At 53.1% G+C, this 27,448-nt stretch overlaps 3 protein-coding genes across 8 annotated transcripts in view; all 3 read left to right on the top strand.

Annotated features, from left to right (window-relative positions):
* Positions 1-11,742, top strand: part of LZTS3 (leucine zipper tumor suppressor family member 3) — a 46,602-nt gene extending 34,860 nt beyond the window's left edge. For 4 of the 5 annotated variants that reach the window (XM_042052831.1, XM_042052832.1, XM_042052833.1 and 1 more), the window contains exons 3-4: positions 1,105-1,935; positions 3,454-11,742. In XM_042052831.1, the coding sequence (XP_041908765.1) occupies positions 1,105-1,935; positions 3,454-4,164 (1,542 nt within the window). In that variant the 3' untranslated portion in view covers positions 4,165-11,742. The remainder of the gene's footprint in view (positions 1-1,104; positions 1,936-3,453) is intronic. The other variant, XM_042052835.1, reaches the window with a different exon arrangement.
* A 2,098-nt stretch (positions 11,743-13,840) lies between these two features.
* The window catches only part of UBOX5 (U-box domain containing 5), a 16,547-nt gene continuing 2,939 nt past the window's right edge, over positions 13,841-27,448 (top strand). For both annotated transcript variants that reach the window (XR_006020512.1, XM_042053324.1), the window contains exons 1-4: positions 13,841-13,864; positions 13,933-13,957; positions 22,627-22,723; positions 23,867-25,043. Coding sequence is in view for 1 of the 2 variants with exons in the window: in XM_042053324.1 (XP_041909258.1) it covers positions 22,670-22,723; positions 23,867-25,043 (1,231 nt within the window). In the remaining variant the exon portion in view is untranslated. The remainder of the gene's footprint in view (positions 13,865-13,932; positions 13,958-22,626; positions 22,724-23,866; positions 25,044-27,448) is intronic.
* FASTKD5 (FAST kinase domains 5) lies at positions 13,846-20,651 on the top strand. Its single transcript, XM_042053323.1, has 3 exons — positions 13,846-13,864; positions 13,933-13,957; positions 18,002-20,651. Exon 3 carries the CDS (start codon positions 18,041-18,043, stop codon positions 20,441-20,443), a length of 2,403 nt encoding a protein of 800 aa, XP_041909257.1. The 5' UTR covers positions 13,846-13,864; positions 13,933-13,957; positions 18,002-18,040; the 3' UTR covers positions 20,444-20,651.

Raw genomic sequence — 27,448 nt, 5'->3', positions numbered from 1 at the left:
CCTTGTGAGGGACACGGCTTGGGAACTACCCCTGTAAACATTCTCTCCCAGCCCAGCCCAGTCCTCATGGCTCATATTGGCTTCAGGGAGAAAGATCTCCCAGGCCTGGAGGAGCAGAGCCCCAGAGCCAGTGGTGTTTTGTGTAGCCTGCTGCTCTGCTCCAGTGACTTCCATAATTTGTGTCCAGCATTATTTCTGCAGCATTTGGTGGCCTTTTCTCCTGGGTTGTTAATCCAACAGCCCCTGCAGTCCATCTCAGTCTCACACTTGGTCTCCAACTTCCAACATGTTCACTGGGGCTTGTTCTGTTTCTCCTAAAAGGCATTTTCAAAACACCTTTGCTTCCTCCCATTTAATTTTCACCTAAAATCCAACCTGCAGTAGGGCAGACTCAATCCCATTTTAAGGAAAATTTTGTTTCTCATGGTGCATTGATGGGGAGAGGAATGTGCAAGGCTTTAAAATCCTTTCTAAATCCCTTGTGGCTGTGGTCCACTGTCCCCCAGCACTGCTTAGGCCCACAGAAAACACAAATTTCAAATGAAGAGCAGCTCTAGCATGTTCCTTGCCTGGTGTCACTGCTGGGGTCACAGCTCCTACCTGCTCCTGTCTGAGGATAAGCAGGACACGAGGTCCCCACAGGCACAGGTCACTGCTGGCAGCGGGGAGATGTGATGCTCCTGAGGCAAAAGGGCTGCTAATCCGAGGCTTCGATTCAGCTTTCAGCAAAAGGGCAATGCAACCTCAAGGCTAGAAATATAATCAGCCAAAATTAGAGTTATTTTGGTCAGGTCTGGTAAGCAAGGGGCAGCCCTCCTTGTAAAGAGCTCTGAGAGAACCCAAGGAGTATTCTGGGCAAAAATCACGCAGGTTTGGGATACGTTAAAATGATTTCCTTTCAGCTGGGGCAAGGGAAGGCAAAGTGTTGCCCTACGAGTGACCACAGGTCCCTCATGTGCAACCCCCAAATGGTCCAGGGTGTACCAAGGTGGGATAAGGAGCCAGCCCAAGCTGCATCAGCCCCACCCTGTGCCGACGTGTCTCTTTTGTGTGTTACTGAGCCTCCTGCTGTGTTTGATGCGTGGTCCTTTTTCCTTTTTGCAGAGCAATGAGCCCTTAGTTAGACCCTCAGCCTTTAAACCAGTAGTTCCTAAAAACTTCCATTCCATGCAGAACCTCTGCCCGCCGCAGAGCAACGGGATGGCAGAGAACAGAAAGAGCTTGAACCATGCCAACAGCAATAGCCCGTCCGCACCCAAGGGTGGACTCGACAAGAGCAGCCTTAACAGGACTACAAACCAAGGGGGGGGGCTCTCGGATTCGGGCCGTAACTCGCTAACGAGCCTGCCCACCTACGGGACGGGCTACAGCCAGCACGTGGGCCCCATGAGCGCCTCCACGAGCCACATCAACCGCATCGGGACCACCTACGTGGAGAAGAACATCGTGGGATACAACGGGATATCTACCTCAGACAGCGGGCGGTCCTCGAGCAAGAGCACCTCGTCCTTCAACAGACTGAACCATCTCAACGAAACGATGCCTTTCCACTCGCCCTCGACCGACGACATCATCCAGGACCTGGAGGACCGGCTGTGGGAGAAGGAGCAGGAGGTGCTCCAGATGCGGAGGAACTTGGACAAGAGCGAGGCGGCCATCTTCCAGGTGTTCGAGGAGAAGCAGAAGATCTGGGAGAGGGAGATGGAGGACCTGAGGCAGAACTATGCCAACAAGTTGCAGCAGGTCTCCAAAAAGGCGCAGCGGGCTCAGCAGGCTCTGCAGCTCCAAATCTTCAAGCTCCAGCAGGAGAAAAAAAAACTCCAGGACGACATGGGACAACTCCTCCAGCAACGAGAGGAGCTGGAGAAGAAATTTGTGGCTTTCAAGAAGGAGCAGGCTGAGTTTCTCCCGAAGATTGAAGAGACCAAGTGGGAGGTAAGAGCGTTGTTGTAACAGACCCTGAGTGAGGTTTCCATCGCGGGGTCTGGTGACCCAAAGTACCTCCCACATGCCCTAAGTGGAGCCCACAGGTAACAGCCATGGGTTGGTGGCCTCCAGGTAACAGGTGACACTTGTCACCTCACTTGTCTGAGTTCCAGGCCTGTTGATTTCAATTAAGCTAAAATAAGCACAACCTTTCGTGCACACCCCCCTGTATTGGTTAATAATTTGACTTCACAGTCACTCCAAGTCGTGACATTCAAATCCAGTTTCAGGGAACACAGGTCTTTCCACACAGGTACTTGTGCGTGCCAAAAATGGGCTTAAGTCTATTTTAATTAAATTCTTCTACTATTTGCATTTGGGCAAACCTTGAAACCGCTTTTCAGATATTTGATTTTTTTTAATTGAAGATATAAAAGCGACTGAGATAAAAATGATATCGACAGCCATGTCTACCTTATGCTTTCCATTGTAACACACTGTTTTCAGTTGTTAATAAGTTTATCTCTCTTAGAAAGGCAAATCCCTCTTTCTAGTTCTCCTGTTGAGTCCTACATAACTTTTTCCTACTGTTTCTATTTTTAGAACATTTTATCAAGGTCTGTTTGTATAGCCAGTGCTAACATACCTTTTTTTTTCAACTTGATCATGTGAAGAATTTTAATCCTTCCATGCACAGGCTAGAAACTTTAAATTTATTAAGAGTGCAGAGGCAAAACATAGCTGTAGAATCAAGAAGACCGTATTCTGTTAATCCTGATGGAAAGTAAATGAAGCTGGGATTAATTAGGCTCTGAAATGTGCCATTTGCAGATGTTCAGCAGAGATTATTACAGGCTTGTTGTACAACATGTGCAGGATAAATCCCAGAATGGGCAGACTGCATTGTCCCTCCTTTGACCAGCAGTTCTGCCCAGGTCTTTTAAGGGACCTTAAAGCCCATCCAGTTCCACGTCCCTGCCATGGGCAGGGACACCTTCCACTAGACCAGGTTGCTCCAAGTCCCATCCAATGTGGCTTTGAGCACTTCCAGGGTTCTTTAGGAGTCTTTGGGAAGGAAGGCATCATAGGATGAGTAAGTAAAGTCTACTTATCTGCCTCCTGTCCAATGCTCCCAGGTCTTGGGGAGAAGCTGGGTGGTCTCTGGGTCTGAGATGTTTCTGTCTCAGACTTGCTCAAGGTCCAGATGCCATTGAGGTAAACTTTGTGGGAAAACTCCAGCTGAGAAGGTTTGGGATTGAGCACCACAGGTTTGTGGGTGGGGGAGTAAGATGAAGGCAGGAGGGAAGCATCGCTGGTGGGGACCGCAGCACTGGGCTTGGCTGTTTGGGCAGCTCCAGCTGGAAACAGCATCAGGTCCCTGAGAGCCAGGAAAAAACACAGAGGTCAGTGGCATGGTCTGGGTCCTGGTGAAGGCTGGGTCCATGAGCAGGGTTGTTTCACGGGCAGTGCAGGGGACAAGCAGCTCCTCACTGCCATCTGCCAGCCTCACGGGTGCTCTCCCCACAGGTTTGCCAGAAGGCAGGTGAGATCTCCCTGCTCAAGCAGCAGCTGAAGGACTCCCAAGCTGACGTCTCCCAGAAGCTCAACGAGATTGTGGGACTGCGGTCGCAGCTCAAGGAAGGTAAGAACTTCCTACGGGAGAAAGAGGAGCAGATCCTCACCCTGAAGGACTCCTACAGCTCCAAGAGCGTCAACCTGGAGATCTGCGAGAGCGAGCTGCAGCGGAAGATGAGCGAGGTCCAGGTGCTGAGGGAAAAGCTGAACCACTGTGAGCTGGAGGTCTCCGGCCTGAAGCGGACACTTGCCAGCATGGGACCTGCGGGGCCTTTTGGCGGGGACCTCGGGGAGAAGCTGCGGGACCCGCTGGCCTGCGAGAGCGACGAGGCCAAGATGCAGCGGCAGAGCGAGGACAGCGTGAACACCCTGCGCAGGGAGGTGGAGCGGCTCCAGACGGAGCTGAAGCTGGAGCGGCAGCAGCGGGAGCAGCAGGTGATGGACTTCGAGGAGGAGCGGCGCACGTGGCAGGAGGAGAAGGAGAAAGTCATCAAGTACCAGAAGCAGCTGCAGCTGAACTACGTGGAGATGTACCAGAAGAACCAGCTCCTGGAGCACAAGGTCAACGAGATGAACACAAAGACCACCAGCCCCCCGCACACCGAGGAGAAGAAGACATGGACTCCCTCCAGACTCGAGCGAATAGAGTCCACCGAGATCTGAGGAGGGACCGAGGCGACACAACGGAATTTTTTATTGCCGTGCATGTACTACCTACTCAAGCCAGTGATCTTCCGAAGGATAATGCGCTCCCGCTGGAGCGGTGTGAGCGTGCTCCCACCAGGCTCCATCACCCTTACTCTCCACTTCTGTGCTCTGTAGGTAAAATAACTGTGGATGTGCGTTGGTTTTCTATCGATAATGCGACATCTCGTCTGGGCTTTTTCCTAGTACAGCTGGTGAGGGTCAATTGGCTCTTTTGTAATCTGCCCTGACTGTTACTTCACTAGAGGCTGCCACCCCCTCTCCTACAATTCACCCTTCTTCGGTTGGTTGTTTTGGAGGGTTGCATTCAGTTTCTTTGGTTTTCCACACATTTACGTGCAGCGAAACAGTTCAAAGTGGCAGGTTTGTTGTTTTTTGGGGGTTTATTTTTTCCAGGACGTTTTTAGCCACATTGGCTAATGGAGCAAAGCTCTCGGGATCATGAGCAAACTCAAGTGTTCTGCATCAAGTATCCTGTCTAGACGGTGGTCTTAGTGAAGTCAGTGTGAGCTTGGCCACTGATTTCAGTGAAACCAGACATATCTCTACCAGACGACTCCCTCTTGCCCTGGTTGCAAGAGGTTAGGACATCCTTGAGGAGCAGGATGAGCCTGTCCTGGTAACAGAAGCCAACAAGGAATGATGTCCCAGCAGGAGCCTCTCTGGAGGCTCAGCAGAGCTTAACATATGCTGCGTTTTACACTTCCTTGTGGTTTCCTCCTGCAGTTCCACTCCTCTGCCGGGTTGTGACCAACCCCAGGAGCAGAAATACCCTCCCACCTCTGCCTTGGTCCCCTTACTCTTACTCTATACCCAAGCTGGCTACAGCAAGAAAAAAGCTTGGAAATCCAAGCTAGTTTCCCTTCCCAAGAGCCCTCTTACTTCCCAAAGTCAATGTAACCGAGGTTTGGGGAAGCCTCCAAACCCATGGGATGTTTATGCAAACTGAAGCTTTAGCAATCTGCCCCAAAAGTGGGCAATTGTGCCACCCTGTCCCCAAACGAGTGACACCTTGGTGCACTCTCTTGGTCCAGGGTCTGCTTATAAACAGCACTAGAGCCTCACTCAGGAGTTGCAGCGGAGGCACAGCAGCATCACGGCTGGATTGCAACGGTCAGCCTTCAGTAGAGCCATTCCAAACAGCGCCCACAGCCATCCCACAGGGCATCCCACACTCCAGGGATGGAGATAACGCAGGCCTAGCTCAAGAAAATACTCAGCTACTAACCCTGAGCGTGAAAGAAGTCATAAGAGGGGGAAACGCTTAAGATCACGCAAGTGCTTACGCCCTGGTAGAACCATAAACCAAATCCTACGTGCACAGTCACCGAGGCAGCAAAACCTGGCATTCCGCTTGAAAACGTGGGCAAAGTGAGCCTGGTCCTTCCCGTCATGGATAATTTTCTACCACGAGTCACAATAAAGAGAAGAAAAATGTCGCAAAGTGGAGTTTGCACTGACTGGGCGGTGGCCAAAGGATCAATAGGAGTGGGGATTTTGGCCCTTTGCCCGGGGGAGCAGCTAGAAGAGAAAAGTTGGAATTAGCACAGGGACATCTTGACATGTCCATGAGGTGATTCCAGGGAGAGTTTGGCCAGATCACATTTCATGTGCATACCAAGGAAGAACCTCGAGGCATTGAGGGGCTGAAGACCTTCCAAACAAAAGCCTGCACATTTTCCATGTTCTGTCTCCCCAAAGCTCCCCTGTTCATGACCGGGTCTGACCTTCAATTTGAGAATAAATATTGTTGTGGTGAGCTCCAGACTGAGCAAAGAGTGGAGACTGCAGTTAGTCCCACCAGCCCACGTCATCAGGCAGAGCTACTGGCCAGGAGCTGGTGGTGGCTGCCAGAGATCCCTGGAGCCATTGAAAATGGAGATGTGCAACAAGACCAGGGCATTTCAAGATCCCAGCTGATGGTTCCTGTCTTTTCCCACCACTTCTGCTCATGTCTTTCAACCCGGAGGAAGACATAACTCATGGAAAACACAGGGGCAGCTCAGGCTAAACCCGTCTCCCAGAACCAGCCATAAAAGGGGGATTAGGTCAGGTCTGACTCATGATGGGGATGGGGAACAGCCCCACTGTGAATCCTGAAGATGCTCCAGCACTCTTGGACATCAGCCTGTGCACCTCACCGAGGAAGGAGTGCAGCTGTCTGCCAGTGCCACCCAGCAGCAGACTTTGCCATGCCCAGGGAGACATCTACATGGCCCTGGCCAGGAAAATCCCAGAGCTTCCTCCATGTCATAATCCAGGCCTTTGAGACAGAGTCAAACATCCCACACTGTCAGGGTTGGAGATCTCCAATCCACCATCTCAGCTTTCTTTTCACATCAGAGAAGCCCACGTTGTCCTTCTATCCACAGCAGGTGTGTGGTGTCTGTGCCTGTGAAGATTTCTCACCTCGGAGGAGGAAAGGCCCACTCCCTCCACCTTCTTCACTGCATCACATCAATCCAGAGTTTCAATCCATATGTCAGAGACCTCGACTGTGGACATTCCCTGGATGACAGAGCCTTGCAGACACCCATTAAGACACTCTGCTGCTGCTGCTGCTGGTTTTCCCTCTCTCGGGATTCTCCCAGGATTCTCCAAGCACCTGGCCGTCCTGCCGAAACCACCCCAGCTGTGCTACGGTGACAGAAAATACAGATGGTTTTGGGAGCCAAAGTGCCACAAAGGATTCCTGTGCTTCAGGATTCCTCCCCACAACTGGGTGTGCTGCTCCCCATCAAGTTGTCTCCCCTGTGCCAGCCCTTTGCTCAGCAAAGACGGCGCAAAATGATGGTGGGACACCTGGATTCCTGTTGTTTGTGCCCAGGTGGGAGCTCACCTGGCTCCTTCCAGATCTTAACACTTTCACAAGTTGATGAAATCTCCCATCAAAAGCTTCGTTGAGGCTCTGGGGTCTTAGCCCTGGATTAGGACAACCAAGGGGTGCCAGGCTGGCATTTGGGTGACATATCCTGGGAATGGTCAAGGAGGCTGACAGCGTGTCTCTTGGAGGCTCAGGCAGGGCTGATGAATTGTTTCTGTCCCATGGAACTCCACCCAGAGTTTGGGCTTGACCATCCCCCAGCTCTTTCCTCCACCTTGGAGCTAGTGGAATTCAGCGTGATGTCCTGGCTCATATGTCATTCTACAAGTCCTGCCCCCAAAATCCTCTCTAACTTGCCATTGGCCACCACCACAAGCTATGGCCACGAGGATGTCAGCTCAGTTGCCCATGCACGGGGTCCACAGTCATTAGAGATGCTCTGGGATGCCTGACACTTGCAGCTGGGCAATATGAGCCAAGATTTTTGAGAGAGCCAGGCCAGTGGTGGGAAGTCCTGGAGCACCTCTGGTGTCACAGGATCCCATGTACAGAGCTCAGTCATGCTCCAAGCACATCCACACAATAAACAGAGGAGAGGACACTGATCAGCTCCAGCAGCTTCCATCCATGAGGATGTGGGCTAAGCAAGCTGTCCTGCTTCCAGGGAAGGTCTTACTCTGCTGTGAGCGGGGCTGCTTTGCTCCACCACCATTCCAAGGCTGGCTGCTGCCGCTGTCCCAGCAACCCAGCTGGGCTAATTCCAGCACTCCCCTCTCACCCCCAGGGTGAACACCACAACCAGGGCATGTTGTTGTGCCTCACAGAGTTCCACTCAGCTCCTGCCAGTCTGGTGGCAGCCGGTGACCCCAATCCTGCCGTCACTGGTGGTGGTCACTCGCCTCCAGGTTTCCACGCTCCAGAGAGGAATGGAATTGTTGCTCTTATGCTGTTGTACAGAGAGAAGTGTACTTGGATGTAAATAAGAGCCCAGCTCTGTATGTTGATGATTAAACGGAGACAAGAAGGCTCTGTGGCTTCTCTGTTGGCGAGTGGGGCCGAGTGCTGAGTGCTGCACACGGAGTGCTCAGCACCCCGACCTGTGCCTGGCTGCAGTGGGAATCAGGGCTTCAGCACCTCCCAGGAAAGCAATCCACCTGGGATTAGCTCAGCCTGGTGTCACTCTGTCCTGCTTTGATGCTTGCTGTCTCCCTGAGCCAGGTTTACAATTGCCCCCTGGTTAAGGCTGAAGTCCCCTCTGCCCCTCTGGTATCACACCCAGACTCCATGCAGACAGTGGCTCCCAGAGGTGTCCCCACAGAGCTCTGCCCATGGAAAGGACCATCCTGCTCCCCTTCTGCCCCTTGCAGTGGCACTTTATAGCTCGCTCAAGGCAGCGAGCTCACGAGCAACATGACCAAAGATCTCCGGAGAACACTGGGCTGCATGCTTGGAGCTGCGTCCTGGCTTTCCTGGGGAGAGATGAGGCTGGTGTGGGCTGGAAAAGGTGAATGAAAGCTGGCAGGGGGCATGATTTCCCCGTGTCCCACCTGGGAATGTTTGCAGGTCCATAAGGGCCTTTCCTCTGCGAGATAGGACAGGATAGAAAGGAGTTCCTGGGTGAGGTGATCATTCCCAGTTGGTTACACCAATATCCTCCACAGCCATACCAATTAGCTCCACACATTTCCCCTGGAGAATGTGGACCAGGGGCTGTCCCTAGGAGCTGGGATGGATGCCATTCCCTTTCTTCTTGAGGAGAAGAGAGGATGCATGCCAAGCCATGCATCCTCTTGTCTTCAGGCAACTTCATGCCTCTCATCTTCAGAGCAATAGGTCTCCTCTAGTTTAGCAGCAGACATCACTACAGGGTCCAGTCAATTGTTCTGGCTCAGTGGGAATTGCCCAGGAAAATGAGCGTCCTGAGAGCTGGTGGTCCTGCTGGCTGCCCCCGTGGTGTCCTCTCCCCAGCTCACCCCAGGGCATCCTCAGCACCCTCCTTATCAAGGAAACAAATTGCAAAGTGAAGGCAGAGTGTTCTTCGCTTCTCCTGCTCGGGGTGCTGAAGGCATCTCCGCCCACCTTTGCTCCATGAAGGCTCCTGGACCTGGCAGGAGGCCGGTGGGAGATCTGTGCTCCTGCAGGTGGGTGTTCAGGTGGGTCTGGGACTCGGGCAGATGCCTCTCACTGTGCCTCTGCTCCCCAGCTGTGCTCAGCCTTCTCCACACCATTCCTGGGATGGGAGAGAGCCCAACTAGTCGTTAATTTAACCCAAACCTTCAGCTTAAGCCTTGAAACCCCTTTATAATTCACTGATCACCAAGACCCCTTGCTAAAGATCTGTTCATGTGTTGCCTGTGCCCTGCTGCTCCTCTGCTCCAGCTCTCCAGGCTCTCCAGGCTCTCCTTTTAGATAATTCCCATCCCATTGGAGCAGTCAGTGCCTCTCCCAGTACTCTCCCATCTCCCATCTGGACAAGCTGGAGCTGCAGCCCGCACTGAGAATGGATTATCCCAACCCTGCTCTCAGGAGCTTTCCAGAACACTGATCCCCTCCTCTCTGACATTCCCATGGCAGCTCCATCAGCCCTGCTTTACCTCCAAGGACAACCTGGCTTCCTGCTGAAGGACATTCCCATGGCCTGCAATCCCGTGGGATCATTGCACGGCGGATTCACACCATCACCACCCAGCTCTGGGGCTCCCTGGTCCTTCCACCTTCTGGAAAATCAGGGGTCTGAGGGTCTTTGAGGTCCATAGGGACACGCAGGACCCCACAGTGTATCAAGGGGTTGGGATCACATCCAGCTTTTTGCAGGTGTTGGCTTCCCAATAGGATGTTCCATGCTGGCAGTGCAACTGCTGTCAGCACCAAGCTCCTGTATTTTCAGGATAATCCTCTTCCCTGGTTCTCCCAGTAAAGGGGATCGTGTCAGGTCTGGAGCCTGGGACCAGGCCGTGTCTCCACAGCTCTTTCACAGATCTATTTTCTCCGGCAGGAAGTCTCTGCTTTCTGTCCCAAAGCAATAGGTTTTTCCAGGGAGATTTAAAAGGGACTCTTCCCAACTCTGACACCTGCAGGCAAGCCAACATTCCCGTGAATACCTGCACAGCTCCAGCCCCGGGCTCAACTCCTTCGGAAAGGGATGCGAGGTCCAGTCTGGCTCTAAATGACCACAGTGTTCTGAGCTTGGTGGCCCCGTTTATCCGGAGAGTCCAAAGCTTCCCACATCCAGCAGGCCACCAGCCTGGGTGCCCAGGAGGTGTGGCCGATCCTCTCCTGGTGCCCATCCCACAGCTGTCACTGGGTCCCTGCAGCGGGTCTTCTCCATGCAGGAGCCACTGGGGTGTCTGAGCTCACGGAGCCACGTTCGGTGACAACCAGTGGGACACTGTGGCTCTGCCATTCCTGAGAGCCAGGCTCGGAGGAGAAAGCTCCCTTTTCCCCCTTTCCTGCGACTGAAAGGAGCAGAACACGTGCGGGCAGAGCTCCAGCACCAGCGCAGGAGCGTCCCAGCACCACCCAATGCTGCACACCCGGCCAATGTGTCTATGCAGTCCCTTCCCAGGCAGCCGTGTCCCCGCAGAGCCAGGGACCGGGGCTCCTCCAAGGTGTCTTCGTTTGCACTCTCCGGGACCTGGTAATCGCTGTGAGCCCAGAGGAGCCACCCTGGCCTTGGCCTCGCTCCGGGCACCACCACGCTGGGGAGGGTTTTTCTCACCCCAAACCGATGCACGTCGCTGAGTCGTCCGTTCTCCAGCAGATCCATCGCTGTCCCCCCAAACCCCAGCTCCCCGCGGGGAGGAGGGCGGGTTGGGCGAGGCTGCTGTCCGACTTCACCAGCAATAAGAGGAGCTCCACCGGCGCCAGGCCGTGCCCCTCTGCAGGACCTCCTGCGTGAGACCCCTCGTCCCATTCCGGACCTCCCCGACTGTAAATTCAATCCCAGCCTTGTGCTTTCTTCCCTCTCGTTTCCTGACGCCTCGGTGTCTCTCTCCTTCTCTCTCCCTCTCCTCTCTCTCTCCTCTGACTGTGAATTCAAACCAGAAGTGTTCTGAACTCGACTCCGTTACTGTTCTGTTTCTGCGTCGACTGTTGCCGGTTCTCCGAACTGCGTCTCAACTTTGCAAAAAAAAAAAGGAAAAAAGAAAAAAAAAATCTTAAAAAAAAAAAATCTAAAAAAAAAAAAATTAAAAAAATTATATATATATAAAAATATATATATATACTTAAAAAAATAATAAAAATTTAAAAAGAACTCCATAAAGTCGGGTGTCTCTCCTGTCCACGTGGTCACTCCCAATCACCGTTGTCTTGACTTGGCCTCTGGTTTAAGTGTGTTTAAAGACAAGAGGTTGAACAAAAAAAGGAAAAAAAAAAAGAAAAAAGGGAAAAAGAGGTAACATGCAGCATTCTGGGATTTTTGTACAGCAAAGGTGTATCTGTTTCAGAGGTTCTTGTTAAAACTTTACCACACTTCCCACTTCCCTGCTGGTCTGTTGTATGTTCCCTTTGGGTTACCCAGATGTGAAGAGCTACTGCCTTTGCCATTTTCTATGGTGAATATACAAATATATCTGTACAGAGGTATGTATATATATAAATAGACATGCAGATCTATATGTATACGTATCTCCAACTCTCCTCTCTCGACCTGACTGTGAAGGATTTTTATTGGGCAAAATAAAATGGAGAAAGGCCCCGTTTTAAAAACAGGACTGCGTGGCTTGTTTGGTTGTGTTGCAGGTGGGAGAAGGGGTGAGAACCAAGGGGGTTTTGGGGAGGGAGGCACAGCTGGGCTGGGGAACTGGAAGGAAAGCTTCACACTGGATGTACCAGCACCCTCCAATCCAGCTGCAGTGGTGGGAAGGCAATTCCCCTTCCCTCCCATGCCAAGCCCTCACCTGGAGCAGCCACATCCCCCACCAGAGCATCTCCGGGAGTTCCCTGATTTCCCCAGCATGAGCCCTTCACGTGGCTGAAGGGGTGGAAAACACTCAAAGTGCATCCAATTTGTGTTGGATCCCAGATGTTTGGGGTGAGGATTTGGATGCGGCCCCCAGGCCGACGTCCATCCAACCTTCCCTCACAACCAGGGAGGTCACACCATGTCCAAAACCTCCTGCAGGTTTTTACTCAAATGAATCCCACCCAACTGCTTGGTCAGCGTCACTCAAAGCAGCACATAAACGTTGTTTCTCTTTAAAAACCCAACAATTCCAGCACTTTTCCCCATTGCAGCTTTATTAGAGAGGTCTCCTGCCCTCTGGTGACAAAGCTGGTGCCTCCCAGGGCAAAGGGAGTCAGGGATTCCCTGAGTTCCCTCAGGTTTAAAGCCTGAGGTGCCACCAGCCAACGTGGCTCTCCTCCAGACCCCTGCGGCCTCCTGAAAACGGGATTTCCTCACTTGCCAGGGAATAAAAGGGAGAGGTGGACAGGAATTCCACCTGGTAGGAATATTAGGAAGGGACACAAGTGCAAAGTAAGGCTCAAGGCCATATTTAATTAGTTTGCCAGTGCTGAAAGCCTGCAGTGGACAGGAGAGAGATTTCTGGGAACAGTGGAGCCGTAATTATTGGCAATACTCAAAATCTGGGTGGACACAGCCCTGGCCAATGGGCTCTGAGTGGTCCAGCTGGAGCAGGAGCTCAGGCCAGACCTTCACAGGTCCACTGTGACCTGAATCCCCCCTGTTCTCTTGGCACAGCTGCAGTGATGGGTGTCAGCTCAGACAGGAGCCTCCCACACACCCCACTCACAACCCCAACCCACACCAGCGAGGGGGTGGTGCCTCTCTGGGGACACAAAAAGGACATCCCTGGGCGTGCTGGTACCCAGTGGGTTCCTGCAGACAAAAGGGTGTCCTGTAATCACAGACTCACAGAGCTACGGAATGGTTTGGGATGGAAAGCACCACAAAAACCATCTCGTTCCACCCCCTGCCATGGGCAGGGACACCTTCCACTATCCCAGGGTGTTCCAAGTCCCATCCAGCCTGGCCTTGGACACTTCCAGGGATCCAGGGGCAGCCACAGCTTCTCTGGGCACCCTGTGCCAGGAGGGTGGTGAGGCATTGGCACAGGCGGCCACCGCAGCTCCCCTTCTGATGCCTGAGGTGGCCACCTAAAACCAGAGACTGGACAAGAATAAGAGAGTAAAAGTAGGTATTTATTTGAAGGGCCTTCAAAGGCTCACCCTGGGCAGTCAAAAGGCCACACCCAAGATGGACCCTGGGTCACGGGTTCTTCACACTTTTGTAAGTTTGGTCCATTTGCATACCAGGGTTAATTCTCCAGTTATAACCTCAGTTCATGATGTCATTACCCCAAGTTCGCCCCTCCTCTAGGTTTTAGTTTACACATTTTGGGGCCTGGGACAATCAAGGTGTCCTTGAAGAGCAAACCTAGAGAGGTTTGTTATGTCTACCCAGCATGGGAGAACAGCAGCTGACGGGCCACACGAAACTTCAGAGCTACACACTGGGCAGTGCAGGGTTTGAAAAATATCAAAGTTAAAACCTAAGGCATCACTTCGGGCCGCCGGGGAGCCGGGTCCCGACCCGTGTCCGGCGGACCCCAGGGCGCCGGAGCTGCGGGGCGGCCACGGCGCCTCAGGCGCGCCCCCGCCATGGCGGCGCCCACGTGACTCCGCGCTGCCACGTGACCTCGCGTCACGTGGGCACGCCGAGGGGGCTGCGCCGCGAGGCGTTGGCGCCACCCGCCGGCCGCGCGCGCGCGCACGCGCGCTGGGAGCCGGAAGTGGCGTCACCGCCGCGCGACCGGAAGCGGCGGGAGGAGGCGCAGGGGGCAGGAGGAGGAGGCGGCGGCGGCGGAGGAGGAGCCGGAGCCGGAGCCGGAGCCGGAGCCGGAGCCGGAGCCGGAGCCGGAGCCGGAGCCGGAGCGGCCCTGGAGCGGCCCCGGAGCGGCCCCGGTGAGTCCCGGCCCCTTCCCCTGCCTGTTCCTTCCCGTTCTCATCCCCGTACCCCTTCCTCTTCGCTTGTCCCTGTCCTCTGCCCCCTGCCCGCGCCACCCCCTCAGCCCGCGGGGCCGCCCTCGTCCTGCCCTGGGCTGCATTGCCCCATATAACATCTTTGTGTATATATATATATATGTATGTGTGTGTGCATATTTATATGTGTGTCTTATGTGTCTGTAGGTGCAGCCATAGGGGTGAGCGGAGAGACCGGGGCTTCCAGCCCTGCCCCCGGTGCTGCCCTGGAGCCTCGGGAGAAGGGAATTGCACGGAGCTGCTCCGAGAGCTGGAGCCCCTCTGCTCTGGAGCCAGGCTGGGAGAGCTGGGGGTGCTCACCTGGAGAAGAGAAGGCTCCGGGGAGACCTCAGAGCCCCTTGCAGGGCCTAAAGGGACTCCAGGAGAGGTGGAGAGGGACTGGGGACAAGGCATGGAGGGACAGGACACAGGGAATGGCTTCCCACTGCCAGAGGGCAGGGATGGATGGGATGTTGGGAAGGAATTCCAGGCTGTGGGGGAGGTGAGGCCCTGGCACAGGATGCCCAGAGAAGCTGGCCCTGGATCCCTGGAAGTGTCCAAGGCCAGGTTGGATGGGGCTTGCAGCAGCCTGGGATAGTGGAAGGTGTCGCTGCCCATGGCAGGGGGGTGGAATGAGCTGGGCTTTATGATCCCTTCCAACCCAAACCATTCTGTGATTCTGTGATCTTAGAAAAGAAGAAAAAGGCACAAAAAAGTAAAAAAGTGACAATTTTGTGCCCTGACATCATAACCTGTTGGGGGAAGAAAATCCCTTTTCTGTTGCTCTCCTCTCCAGCCCAGGCACAGGAGTTCGCTTTAGGCTGTTGGCCAGAATGAGCTGTTTTATCCCCAACATTTCATTCCTCACATCCAGAGGAGATTCCCTCTGCCCTTTGGCTGCCAGTGGAAGCACAGGGTGAGGGGTTTCCAGAAGCCCCTCTGAGTGTTCCAGAGGGAGCAAAAGCCCTGACAGCGTTTTGGGATGCACCAACATCCCCTGGCATGGGTGGCATCCCTCTGGGAATGTTCTTTCCCAGGTGTTTAGCGATGCTCAGCTGTGACACTTAAACAGAGCTGTTTCCATGCTTGAGCAGCTCCTCAAAAGGCATTCCCAGCCTGTAGGGCCCAGCTCCAAAACTGCCTGGCTCACTGGAGCTGCTGGAAGTGAAAATTCTGGAGAGACCTGCCCAGAGGTGGGAAGGAGTTTGGCTGCGTTGGGATGGGAAGTGGGAGGAGGGAGGAAGGAAGGCCGATTGCTCAAGGTGAAGAGAGGCAAATCGAGCGAAGGTGTGGGTGGAGTTGGAAGAGAAATGGAGTGGAAACTGGAAAGATCACAAAGATTTGGGCTGGGGGTGGGTGAAATCATGGAAAAATCACTTGGAGCAGCCTGTTGCCCTTGAGGGTGCTTGGAACTGTCTTGTCCCATCCCAACCTTGCTCTGCTGTGCGTGGTCTTCTCTTTCTTGCTGGATTTGGAGCAAAGGAGGAGAGAAGCAATCTCTGCACTGCCTGGATCCCCAAATGTGTCACAGCTCCACAGTCAATCCGTGCAGGATATTCTTAGCAGCACGCAGCGCTCGCCTTCGGAGCCTTCACCGGGGCTTTGATTCCCTGGCTTTGAAGTGGGGCTGCTGTTGCTGGGAGGGGTTCTGGGAGCAGCAGTGCTGCCTTTCCTAGGCAGTATCACCTTTCACAGCAGAGAGAAGTCGCTTTATAGAAATAACCTGGGTTTTGTTAGTAGACAAATAGATGAAGATACTCAAAGTCGAGTCAGACAAGGAAATCTCTGGGAAAACCTCGCCTGGATAAAGTTCCTCTTGTTCGAGATGGTTTTTGGAGCTTGATCCTGCCCCTCTAATGGTCCCAGCTCTGCGAGGTGCTGGACAAGGAGCTGTTGGAGGGCATTTCTCGTTCCCCCAGCCAGGTGCAGGCTGAGCTTTGTCCTCTGTCTCCAGCATCTGTCACCTGCAGCCACTTCAGGCTGGACCCCACAGCCAGGAGAGCCAGGAATGATCATTTTATCAGACATTCCTTTGAGCTAAACAGGACAGCTTTGAAATCCAGCTCTTGGCTGGGTTTTTCTGTCCAGCTTCTGAGGGGGCTTTTCCTTTCCCTGCTCCCCAGACAGGCAGGAAGGGGCAGAGTCTCTCCTGCCTGGCACGATTTGACTTCTCATGCTGGGATGGGACAGTGATGGCCTTGGAACAGCCTGGGGTCTGTGGGGCAGAGCCTGATCTGCACCTGGGGCTGCCTCAGGGTGTTTGGGGATACAGATAAGGTGCCTGGTGGGCTGTTGAGCAGCTCACGATATTTACTGATCATCTTAAAAGCGCAGTGGCCTCTCTTGTACCCTCGTCCTTGTGTGGCTGTCTCCACAAATCTACATTTCAGTTTGCCTTCCCTTTCCCCCAAACCCACCAGAGCCTCTTGTTCTCCAGCCCAGTTGGTTTTCTAACCTCTCTGCTGGGGTGGTTTCTGCTCCAGCAGCTTCTCCTCCCTCTCTGGCTGGTGTTTGCTGCCTGAAAGTTCTGTCCATGGAGCAGAGGATACGAGATGTCCTCGTTTGCTTCTCAGGTTTCCCAGAGAAGCTGTGGCTTGCCCCATCCCTGGAAGTGTCCAAGACCAGGTTGGACAGGGCTTGGAGCAACCTGAGATAGTGGAAGGTGTCCCTGGATCATGGGAGACATGGGGATCCTTATACTCCAAAAAAATCCAGCTTATTCTCAGCCAGAGCTGCATGTGAGGCCCCATCCCACTGTCCTGCTCACACACCCCAAACCCGTGCTTCACCCCACCTCTTCTGCCCCAAAGTGTCCATTTTGCTGCTGCAAAACTGAGTTTGCCTGCTCTGATCCCACATCTTGCTCCATCCCTGGTCAGGAAGCTGTGGGTACAAGCAGAGCTCCGAGGGGTGTCCATGAGGATTTATTTCCCCCTGTGGGGAGCACAAAGTGCATTGCAATGGCAACGTCTCTGCCAGGCCTTGGCTTCCCTGATCGCCCAGCTCCCTGTGGTGCTGAGGGATTTTGAGGAAGTGGATAACACCTCTGTGGTGGATATTTGGGTTGGATAAGGATTTGCTACGCAGCATTGACCTGGTGCTTTATTTTTTTAATCAGCATCTGAATCGTGGTAAACAGGGCTCGTTTGGCAGCCAGTGCAGGCTGGCAGCACCCAGCTGGACTCCTACAGATTTCTCATCCTCACCCTCTGAGCTGTAGCTGCTTTAGGCAGGAGTTAGGAAGGCACCAGCCATTTTTAAACCTGCTGTACCCTAAAACTCCAGGAGACGCTCCCAAATCTGAAGCTTAAAGCTCTGTTCCCCCCGGTTCTCAGCCTGGGATGTAGCATCACATAATGATTTGTGTTACTTCTCCCCTGCTCTTCCCCTGCTTTGCTCTGGGCCATGTTTCTTCTTTCCTTCAATCTCCATCTGCAGGTTCTGGGCCAGTTTTCACTCTCGGCACTGGTTTGGTGGAGACTTTGCTCCACATCCTGTCTCCAGGTGCAAAGGGCTGTGTGGCACTCTGGATATCTGGACAGCTTCTCAGGTGGTGGTCAGTGATTCAGACCATGATGGCCAAAGCAGCAGTATGCTCTGTTTGAACACATAAAGTCTCTTGAAGCCACAGCTCTACTGCAAAAACACGTTTTCACTGTTCAGAATGAAAGAAAAGCAGCTTGGGTCTCTTAAGAATGAAAAAACGATGATTTTTTTCTTAACTCTCCTAGGCTGTGCCAGGTTTCTTGTGTCTGCTGAGTAGCAGGTCATGCCCTGACTGCCTTCTACTCCAAACCCTGGTCACCTGGGTGCTCGTCCTGAGCTGCCTTTGCGTGAGGTGACGTTCCATAGTGGCTTTGCCGGGATCCAGCTGCCCTGGCCAGGGGAGGCACCGGCACCGCCTCCCCTTCAGTAGCATAAAGGATTGATTAAAACGTGCTGCCTGTGAGGTGGAGGCCACTCACTCTCCGTCTGCCCTTTTTTCAGTACCTGGAAGCAGTTCTGAGCCCCAGTAAGTTGAGATCCATGGCTACGGTGCTAATGTGCCGAAGATTCCCAAGGCTGAGCAGGGTGACAGCGTTTTCGACCACAGCCAAGCGCAAGGCCGAGCATGGGAGCAGCAAAAGCAAGAAGGAAAAGCACGATAAACCAGGGGCAGCCAACACTGGGACCGAATCCGGGGCTACAATCCAGCTGCTGAAGCCACAGGACTACAGAGTGTTGTATAATCCAGCTGCCTATGCCAAAGGCAGGGCTGGCTCCCAGCAGCGCGTGGATAGGGACAGCAGCCAGGCCCTCAGTGACACGTTCACCGGCCCTGGCACCACGCAGGCTCCGCACACATTCCCTCCTGCCTCTTCCCAAGCTTTGCCACCCATCAGGAATGCCCTGCCCAAGCCCAAGTCCAACACACTCCTGGAACAGACCATCCTGGCCACGCTGTACAAGGAGGAAGCAGAGAAGGAAAAATGGGAGGTGCACAACTCCAAGGAGGACCCCCGCATGTTCCAGAAGGGGAGGCCTGAGTACAGATCTCTCAGCTGTGACAGCGCTGAGCCAGCACAGACCCTCCCTGCAGAGGAAGGGGAGTCGATTTTACAGAGCGTGGCCGGGTGTGAGGGCAGCCCGGGAATTCTCACGGATTATTTCCACAAGCTGAGCCGTTTGCCAGCGGAGCGACGCGCGGCGCTGGTGTCCGATCCCAGGTTCAGTGCCCTGTGTCACCATGCTGTCACGGCCATCAGGCTGTTCAGCACCCCAGATCTCATCCAGATTTTAAAGGCTTGTGTCCCTTTGGCCGTGCCAGCCTCCCACCCGCTGCTCGACGCGTGCGAGGCCGAGTTCTGCCGGCGGGCGTGGGACATGGGCCTGGAGCAGCTGCTGCTGGTGGCGGATTGCTGGCGCTGCCTGGAGCGCAGCGTGCCCTCCTACCTGGGCATTCTGTTCAGCTATGCCAACCTGCACTGGAAGGACCTCACCTTGCCCCAGTTTGTGCAGCTCCTCTACATCATCGGGGAAGGCCGAAGGTCGCCCGCGGACTTGGCGCAGAAGGTGGAGAGCACGATCCTGAAGCACTTGGACGCCTTCACCTTGGAGGAGCTGGGGGCCATCTGCTTGGGGCTCTTCAAGTCCCTCAGTGGGCTGTCTGACCGCGTCATGAGGAGGATTGCAGACAGGGTGTCCCTGCAGATGGAGGACATGAGCACTTACGCCTTGGTGAACGTGCTCAAGATGCTGCGCTACACTCGCGTGGACCACGTGCCCCTCATGAGGGAGCTCGGGAAGGTGATTCCTGCTCGCATTCCTACAACAAACATCCAGGGCATCATGCACATCACTCTTACCTGTTCATCCCTGCACTTTTTTAACGAGGATATTTTGGCTGCTGTCGCCACCTCGTTGCCTTCCAAGGTGTCCTACTGCCGGAGCAAGGATGCTGCCAAATTCCTGTGGTCGTTTGGGTGCCTGGACTATGAACCTCCCAATGCGGAGGAGTTTTACTCCAGCCTGATAAAGCAGTTGCATATGAAACTCCGTGAGTTTAGCAAGTTTCCAGAGCATCTCCTTACTGCTCTGCTTGGCCTGGCATTTGTCAAACGCTTCCCAGAGGAGCTGATAGACTTTGCTTTGAGGGAGGAGTTTGTCCAGAAAACCAGAGGTAGCAAATATGAGCTCAACAAGGACCTGTTCACCCTTGGTAAGAGCGTTGAAATTGAGTGCCCGACCTACCAAGGCAGCCGCCTCCCGCCTCAGCTTTGTCAGGAGTTCACTGAGGTGGTTTTGAGCTTTGCAGAGCGGGAAATATACGTCAGGCCTGAAATTGTGGAAGCCACATCCCTCCTTGAGAGCATGTTGGGAGGCCCTGAGTATGTGAAGAACCACATGATCCTGCCCCACACGAGGTCCAGCGACCTGGAGGTGCGTTTGGCCACGGATGGATGTCCCATCCCTTTCAACTTCAAGGATCCTGTGGCAGCCAAGAAGCTGAAAGACATGGGAGTTAATCTGACAGATGATTTAATTTCTCAGCTCGTAAAGGGGAGAGCTCATAGCCAGTCTCCCGTGGAAGTGGGAAATGAAGCCGGCATTGCCAGACAGGAGAGAGGGGACGCAGCAGGAACGCTGTGCTTGGGTGGAGCCCTTACTGCAGGTGCCAAATCCCAGGCTGAGCCTAAAGCAGGGTGCTGGCAGCCTCAGGAAGTGAGGCTGGCACTGCAGGTGTCCAACAGGAACCACTTCTGCTACGGCTCCAAGCGGCTGCTGGGGCTGCACTGCCTGAAGCGGCGGCAGCTGCGGCTGCTGGGCTACGTGGTGGTGGAGATTCCCTTCTGGGAGTGGTTCCCTCTGCTCAAGCGCACGCGCTCCGAGAAGCTCAGCTACCTCCACTACAAAGTGTTCTGCCCGGCGCTGCTCACCAGGGCTGGCTAGTGGGGGCAAGGGCTTGCCCAGAGCCTCCCCAGTGCATCTCCGTGGCTGGGTGCTGGTTAAAATGGTCTCTGGGTGTTGGCTCGGTTTTTGGCAGCTGCTCTGTGTGGCCATTTCTGCTCTGGTGACATCTCTACTTCCCGTGCTCTCCTTTTGTACCCGGATCCTCAAATGCTTCCACCACAAATAAAACCTACTAAGGATTCGTTTTTCTCTGTGATTGTTTCTTTCTCCACCCTGAATGAGAGTGGTTGGGTTCGATGCCTCTGTGAGGGCAGGAGTAGAGAATATTTAGTTGTGAGGCTGCGCTGGGTGCCAGGAGCACACACAGCTATTTCCTCGTGTCTCCATCCCCATGGAGCTAGGGCTGACGGCACAGCCTGGGTTTCTCCTTTAGGATCTGGGACTGAGGGTTGGGGTGCTCTGACCTCAGACATTCATTTCATGCTCCAAGGACTTTATTTGGTGTCCACCATGCACATTCCTTATGGCAGCAGCTCCTTAGTCCCATGCAGGACACCAGGAAGGGATGTGGTGACGAGCTCCAGACAGCCTCGTTTGAAGTTCCTTGTCCAAAACCACAGAGGACTTTTTTCAGGTCTGTGTTTCACTGCCTCAGTGCAAAGATCTTTGTTCACCTTAGGGAAGGCACACACTGAAGAGAGAGGGAAAAATCCACAGCCATGGGTAAAAGCAACTCGGTGACTCAACTTTTGCCATGAGATTTGTAGCAGAGTCTTCCAGCAGAAGGGAGTGTGGTGACTTGGAAATGCAGAATAATCCATTTCCTTACTGAGGTTTTGAGACTGGAAAAATTAACCTGAGTTGTTTCTCTCAGGGTCACAAACAGGTAGGAGAAAATCCTATAAAACACCCATACAGAGCTCCTCACATTGCAGGAGAAGTCTTCAGCCCAGGAAAGAGAGGAGAGACAGAACAGGGGGAGAACCTTGAGTTTTCCCAAAGAAAGGAGCAAGGAGAGTTGGTTTGCCTCTTTTCATAACACCAGTGCTGAGGGCCAAGTGAATTCACCACTTGGTAAATTCATTTTGGTTCCAAATGAGCCAAAAAGAGCAGTTTTGAGGCACAGCCTGTAGTTGAACTGTCAGTTTCCTACAAGGTGCCAAAAAGTGCCAAAACCCCAGTTTAAACAGTTCCTCAGTGGCAGCCCAGTTCTGGAAACCTCTCAGACTCAGAAAGCCAGTGAAGGAATATTGGAGGAGAGTTGGTGTGTGCTTGTCCTGCTCCTTGAGGAGCAGGAATTGCTCCTGATGGCTGCCAGACCAAATTTTGGGATAGAAGTGCTGCTCACCTGGCTGTTCCTCTTGTAAGGTTCACACCTGCTTCATTCAAGGCATTGTAACCAAGCTCTGCTCTCTGCAGGTGTGAATTCCGTGTTGGGTTGGGGTTTATCTGTGGGATTTGTGCCTTGAATTCCACCTTTCTCCTTCCAGATGCAGCACAGGGAGCTCATTAACTCTGCCTTTCCAACGTGCCCCCAGAAGGCCAATTTCATTTGGGCTGAACCAACAGATCAGTGGAAAATCATTAAAGAGCTGCTTGTTCTTGAAGGAGGCAGCGAGTCCCTGATTTGCAAGGTTGCCCAGGGCAGTGACATTTTAAAGCTGGGGTTAACAAGAGGTTAAAGCTCTCACCTTGCAGATAATTTCATTCTTAAAAGGGATCTGAGAGAGCCAATTCCAGGCACTTTTTTTTTTCAATGGTAAGAAGGTGTGTTCACTTGAGTTTCCTTAATGAGCGGTTGGTGTTCAGATCCCAGACATCTCCCTCCGAGCTATTCCGTGCCCTTTGCTCCCTTGCAGTTATTTAACACCAATTATTAATATTTGTGGGTAATCTTGACTCACTGTGACAGTGCTGATGCTTTCCTACACCTACAAAACTCCGGCATCTTTGATAAACCTTCACATCTAATTGCTGGTCTGTTCAGAGGTGAGAAGCCATTTCTCTTTGATTTTGCTCCACAGGTTCACTAATTAATATTAATGTGATTGTTTTTCTCTCAACCACATCTCTCCACCACATTCATTTGGGTTTATATTGGCTTCACCTCCTGGACTCAGATCTGAGGTGCATTTTAGGAATTCACCCAGGCTCTGAAACACGAGATCCTTTCACTGCTCGTGGATATTCACTTCCTTTATTTCTATTTTTTTTTTTCCAAGCTGACTCTGATGCTCAGCAAGTGACCTCTCTGCAGCTGCCAAGATGGTAATAAACGTCTGTCTCCCACAGTTCAAGCCAAGAATTCACTGCAACAAGGTAAAATAGTGATGGGGGGGGTTGGGGATGGAGCGATTAGGTGGAATTGCCCTGGGGGGAGGGACTTGTTCACTGCTCCTCTGGGTAATCAGCATCACTGCTCTGATGTGGCACACATTAAATATTGGATGGAAAAGCCCTAATTTTGCAGGATCTCATAACCAGACAAGATCCCTTTTTCCCTGCAATATTCCAGCTTTCCCTCTGCCCAGTGGAACACACAGCTCTTGACAATGTTTGCCGAAGTTACTTTCCAAGTGTTTCTGGTTTCACTCAGCACGTCAGAATCTCTTAAGAAACTCAGTTTTCATTCACAGCTATTTTTAAATTGTAAGTTTCCACACCAACTCACCCCAAAATCCAGGACAGCCTTGGCTATGTAAATACTGTGCTGCAAAAAGCAGCAATACTGGGATTTCTTGTGGAGAGACCCAGCCATGCCACGGAGGTGTGGTGTGATTGTCATGATCAAGACCATATTAAAGAGATGGAATAAATAGACTTTCCTTGGTTTTATTTGTCCATTCAGCAAGTGCTGCAGATTTCTTAGGTCCTGGGGCTTCCAGGAAAGGGAATGGGTTGAGCCAGTCTGCCCAGGAGCAGAGCAGAGGATGGGATTGGGTGTTCTGGGAGACCCAGCCTGGTTTGATGGATCTCCCTCAGGGATGTGTCAGGTGGGTGCCAGAGGCTGATTACCATCCAGAGTTCCTCTGGGATCCTGTAACTGTGATTCCAAGTGCCTTTCCACATGGCAGGATAAGTTGGCCAAAGAAAATCCGGAGACTCCCATCTGAAAAGGGAGACTGAAAGAGGAGACTCCCATCTCCCCCACGCTCATCCTCTGCTCCCAGACACCCTCTCCCACTTATTTTGCTGACCCAGCCAAAACCACGCATTATCCCTAATTTTCCACTCTTCCAGCAGTTAAGTCAGATCTGGACGTGGTGTGACAGAGGGTGCAGGAAGAGGGGATGGGAGCACATGGCTGGAGGAGGGTGGGAGTGGGTCTGCTCTGAGCTGCACATAAACCTCAGCCTTGGCTCCTGGTTGATGTCACCTTGAGAATCTATGGAAGTGCTTGTGAAATTCGCTTCCTTCTGTTTCCTTGCTCCAAGCTGAACCCAGTTTTGTCCTGGCACACAGATCTCTGCCGATGGCTACGAGGTGGAGAACCTGATCTCCGAAGACCTCGCCAGGAGGAACCGTGGCTTCCGCAGCGAGTACTTCATCAAACCCCCGGTGCACGTCACCATCTCCTTCCCCTTCAACATCGAGATCTGCAGGATCAACATCGACATCTCCTCCGGAGGGTACCAGACCTTCTCCGGCCTGGAAGTTTACACCTCTACCTCATGCAACAAAACCTCTTGGCAGAGCCCTGAGGGGCAGTGCTCAGGTCTGGCCGGGCAGCCTGTGTCGGACAAGGACACCTTCACCCTGGTGGGCAAAGCTGTCTTAAAAAATCAGAGCAAAGTGACTTTTGGCCACAGAGGCTTCAAGCCAAGGCCTCCCTTCCATCAGATGGAAAATGTCTTCTCCTACCCTGGCTCGGTGTCTCAAGATCTCTGGAACAAAGGGCCGGCTTCACTCAGCAATGTGTCCCACCTAAAAATCTGCATCACCCACGTGGCCGGCGGGGGCCTGCCCAGCATCAAGAGGCTGGAGGTGTGGGGACAACCTGCCAAGTCCTGCCCCCAGGAGGTGATCGAGGGCGTCTTCCAGGTGGCCTCCCAGTTCCTGGCCCAGGACGTCGGCAGCCTCAAGCCAGAGCTCTGGACGCCGATGGAGAGCGACTGCGTCCCCTTCAGTGCCAACGAGCAGCAGACCCTGCACAAGCTGGTGGATGTCGTCCAAGACATCCCTGAAGAGTTCCTGGACCCCATCACTCTGGAGATCATGACTTTACCCATGCTCCTGCCCTCTGGGAAGGTGATTGACCAGACCACCCTGGAAAAATGCAACCGGAGCGAGGCGTCTTGGGGCCGGGTTCCCAGCGATCCCTTCACGGGGGTGGCCTTCAGCCAGCACTCGCAGCCCCTACCTCACCCCACCCTCAAGGCCAGGATAGACCACTTCCTGCTGCAGCACAGCATCCCTGGCACCAACCTGCTGGGGAGGGCTCACGCCTCGGAGAGCCTGGTGCCCTCCTCCATCACCATGTCTTCTCTGAAAAGGAAAATGGACTGCATGGATCAGGGCTCCCTGCAGCCGCCCTATTTTTCTGCTACAAACTTACTTGTCACGGCTACCTCAGAGAACAGTGCTAAAAAAATGAAAACTGACAGTGACTCCCCCTTGATCCAGATGGACTGTTCCACAGGTATCGTGGCTCCCCGGGTCACCTCTGTTCCTTGAGTGTTGTGACAGCCCCAGGCTGGGGTCTCAAATCACGACAAATCCAGTGCAAATTCCCATCCCACCTCTAGACTTTTCCAGGCTGTGTTTGGCTGTTGATGAGTGTGGTGGAGCTGGGTCATTTCATGCAGTTCTCATGTTCCCTGTTCAGTGTTTCACAGCCTTTGTTTGCTCAGGTCACCCTGTTCCCCTTTTAGTTTGGACTTCCTTTCTCCTCCTTCCATGTGGAGACAACATTTTCCTCACCATCCTGGTTTGAAGTTTCTTTTTCCAGGGGGATTTATTGCGTCCTGCAAAAACAAGAAAAGAAATGTGTGGTGGTGATGCAGTGGTGATGGCACGGGGAGTCCTGGCTGTGTGGATCATCATGAGGAGGGAGGTGGGAAGGAGAGAGGAATGGGACACAGAACAAACCACAGCGAGGGAATTGCAGGGAGGAGGGAGAGCCCAGCCTGGGAGAGACCTGCACAGAATTTGCAGGTGGTTAAAGCAGAAAACCTGGTAGGGACCAAATTAGACAAGAGATGTGACTTGTGGCTACAGGGGAAGGGAATGGGCGCTGGTTTCCCTTTATCCGTGTTTTTCTCAGTGATGTGGTAGCAGCACTGCTGGGAATGCAAAATGTTCTCAAATCTGAAGAAAAAGAGGCTCAGGTGGGACCTTGTGGCTCTCAACAACTCCCTGAAAGGAGGAGCCATGTGGGGGTCAGGCTCTGCTCCCAGGGGACAAGGACAGGAGGAAACAAGAGTTGCACCAGGGAAGGTTTAGGCTGGATATTGGGAACAATTCCTTCACAGAAAGGGCTGTCCAGCCCTGGCACAGCTGCTCAGGGCAGTGGTGGAGTCCCCATCCCTGGAGGGACTTAAAAGCCATGTGGATGTGGCACTTGGGGACAAAGGGTGTAAATCCAGGTGTGGGGGTATCTTGTGGGTGGCTCTCCAGGCAGGTAAGCCCGGTTTCCTGGTCTGCTCTAACCTGCTGGTCTATGACATGTCAAAAGGTGACCCAGAGCTGCTGGGACCTGTCACTGCCTTCACCCTTCTCCCACGCTGCCCAAAAATGTTTTGAGGACAAAGCTCAGGTGGCCGTTTGATTTTAAACAAATTCTTTGGTTGAAAAGAACGGATGTTGGATGGTACCAGGAAGAGTAGGGAGAAGTCAGACTGCACATTCCTGCTCTGATCCCTCAGCCTAGAGCTCATTCCCTGTTTTAGGAGGAATCTTTGGTTATTTTGGTTGTGGAGGTGTGTGACAGCTCCCACCAGGGAGCTGCCCTGGGGGTCCTGGAGCTCCCGTGTCCGTACATAAATAAAAGCAGAGTGCTCAGCCCACGGAGCTCGTGCTGCACTGGATCATCAGCCTTGATTGGTGGAGCAAATGTGCAGCACCAGTTCCGAGCTCTTCCCTTGGGAGATGGATTTAACAGAATTAGTGATGCAGACAACATTCTCTTAATGCTTTGTCTTAATTAGCGCTGCCGGTGCTGCACAGGGCAGCCCTACAGGGAGGGTCCAGCCCTGGCCCTGGGGCTCAGAACTGGGACAAAGAGGGAAAAACAAGTCCCACTGATTTTATTAGTGGTTTAAATGTTCTCCGTGAGCTGCATGGAGCAAGGCTGGGAGCACTGGGCTGGGATCCTCGGGAGCCAGCTGAGGGAGTGCCTGGGATTTCAGGGAAAAACAGCTTTCTGGGTTATTTGGAGTTTTGCCCCTTTTTAGACCTGCAGACTTCTACAACTCCCTGAAAGGAGGGTGCAGCCAGGTGGGGGTCAGGCTCTGTTCCCAGGGAACAAGAGGAAATGGCCTCAGGGTGTGCCAGGAGAGGTTTATGTTGGATATTAGGGAAAATGCCTTCATGGAAAGGGTTCTCCAGCCCTGGTGCAGGCTGCCCATCCCTGAAGGTATTTAAAAGCCATGTGGATGTGGCACTTGGAGACATGATTTAGTGGTGGCCTTGGCAGTGCTGGTTTAAGGGTTGGACTGGATGATCTTAGAAGGCTTTTCCAACTGAAATGATTCTGATCCTGTATAAGTTGGACACCATGTGAATGTCTGGTGGTAATCCATAGGGCATTCCACCTCCAGGACCCAAAGGAAGTGAGGTACTCCACCCCCATCCCAGCCCCTTGGTGGGGAAAAGACACCTCTCAACAAAACAAGTGGCAGGGTTCCTAAAATCCCCCAGGGTTCAGAGCCAAGGCAGCGTTTCCATCGCAGATTCTTTTTCCCAGCATCTGCTTCTCCATCTTTTTCATGTCTTTGCAGACCTGGTGTTTGTGTTTCGCTTTGCAGACCTGTCTCTATTTCCCTTTGCAGACCTGTCCCTATTTCCCTTTGCAGACCTGTCTCTATTTCCCTTTGCAGACCTGTC

This window comes from Corvus kubaryi, unplaced genomic scaffold, assembly GCF_017639235.1.
Source record: "Corvus kubaryi isolate FWS band 111438036 unplaced genomic scaffold, C.kubaryi_AGA036_p1.0 split1-131, whole genome shotgun sequence".
Taxonomy (NCBI): Eukaryota; Metazoa; Chordata; class Aves; order Passeriformes; family Corvidae; genus Corvus; species Corvus kubaryi.
Note: the sequence above shows the minus strand (reverse complement) of the source record. Positions and strands in the feature narration are given on the sequence as shown.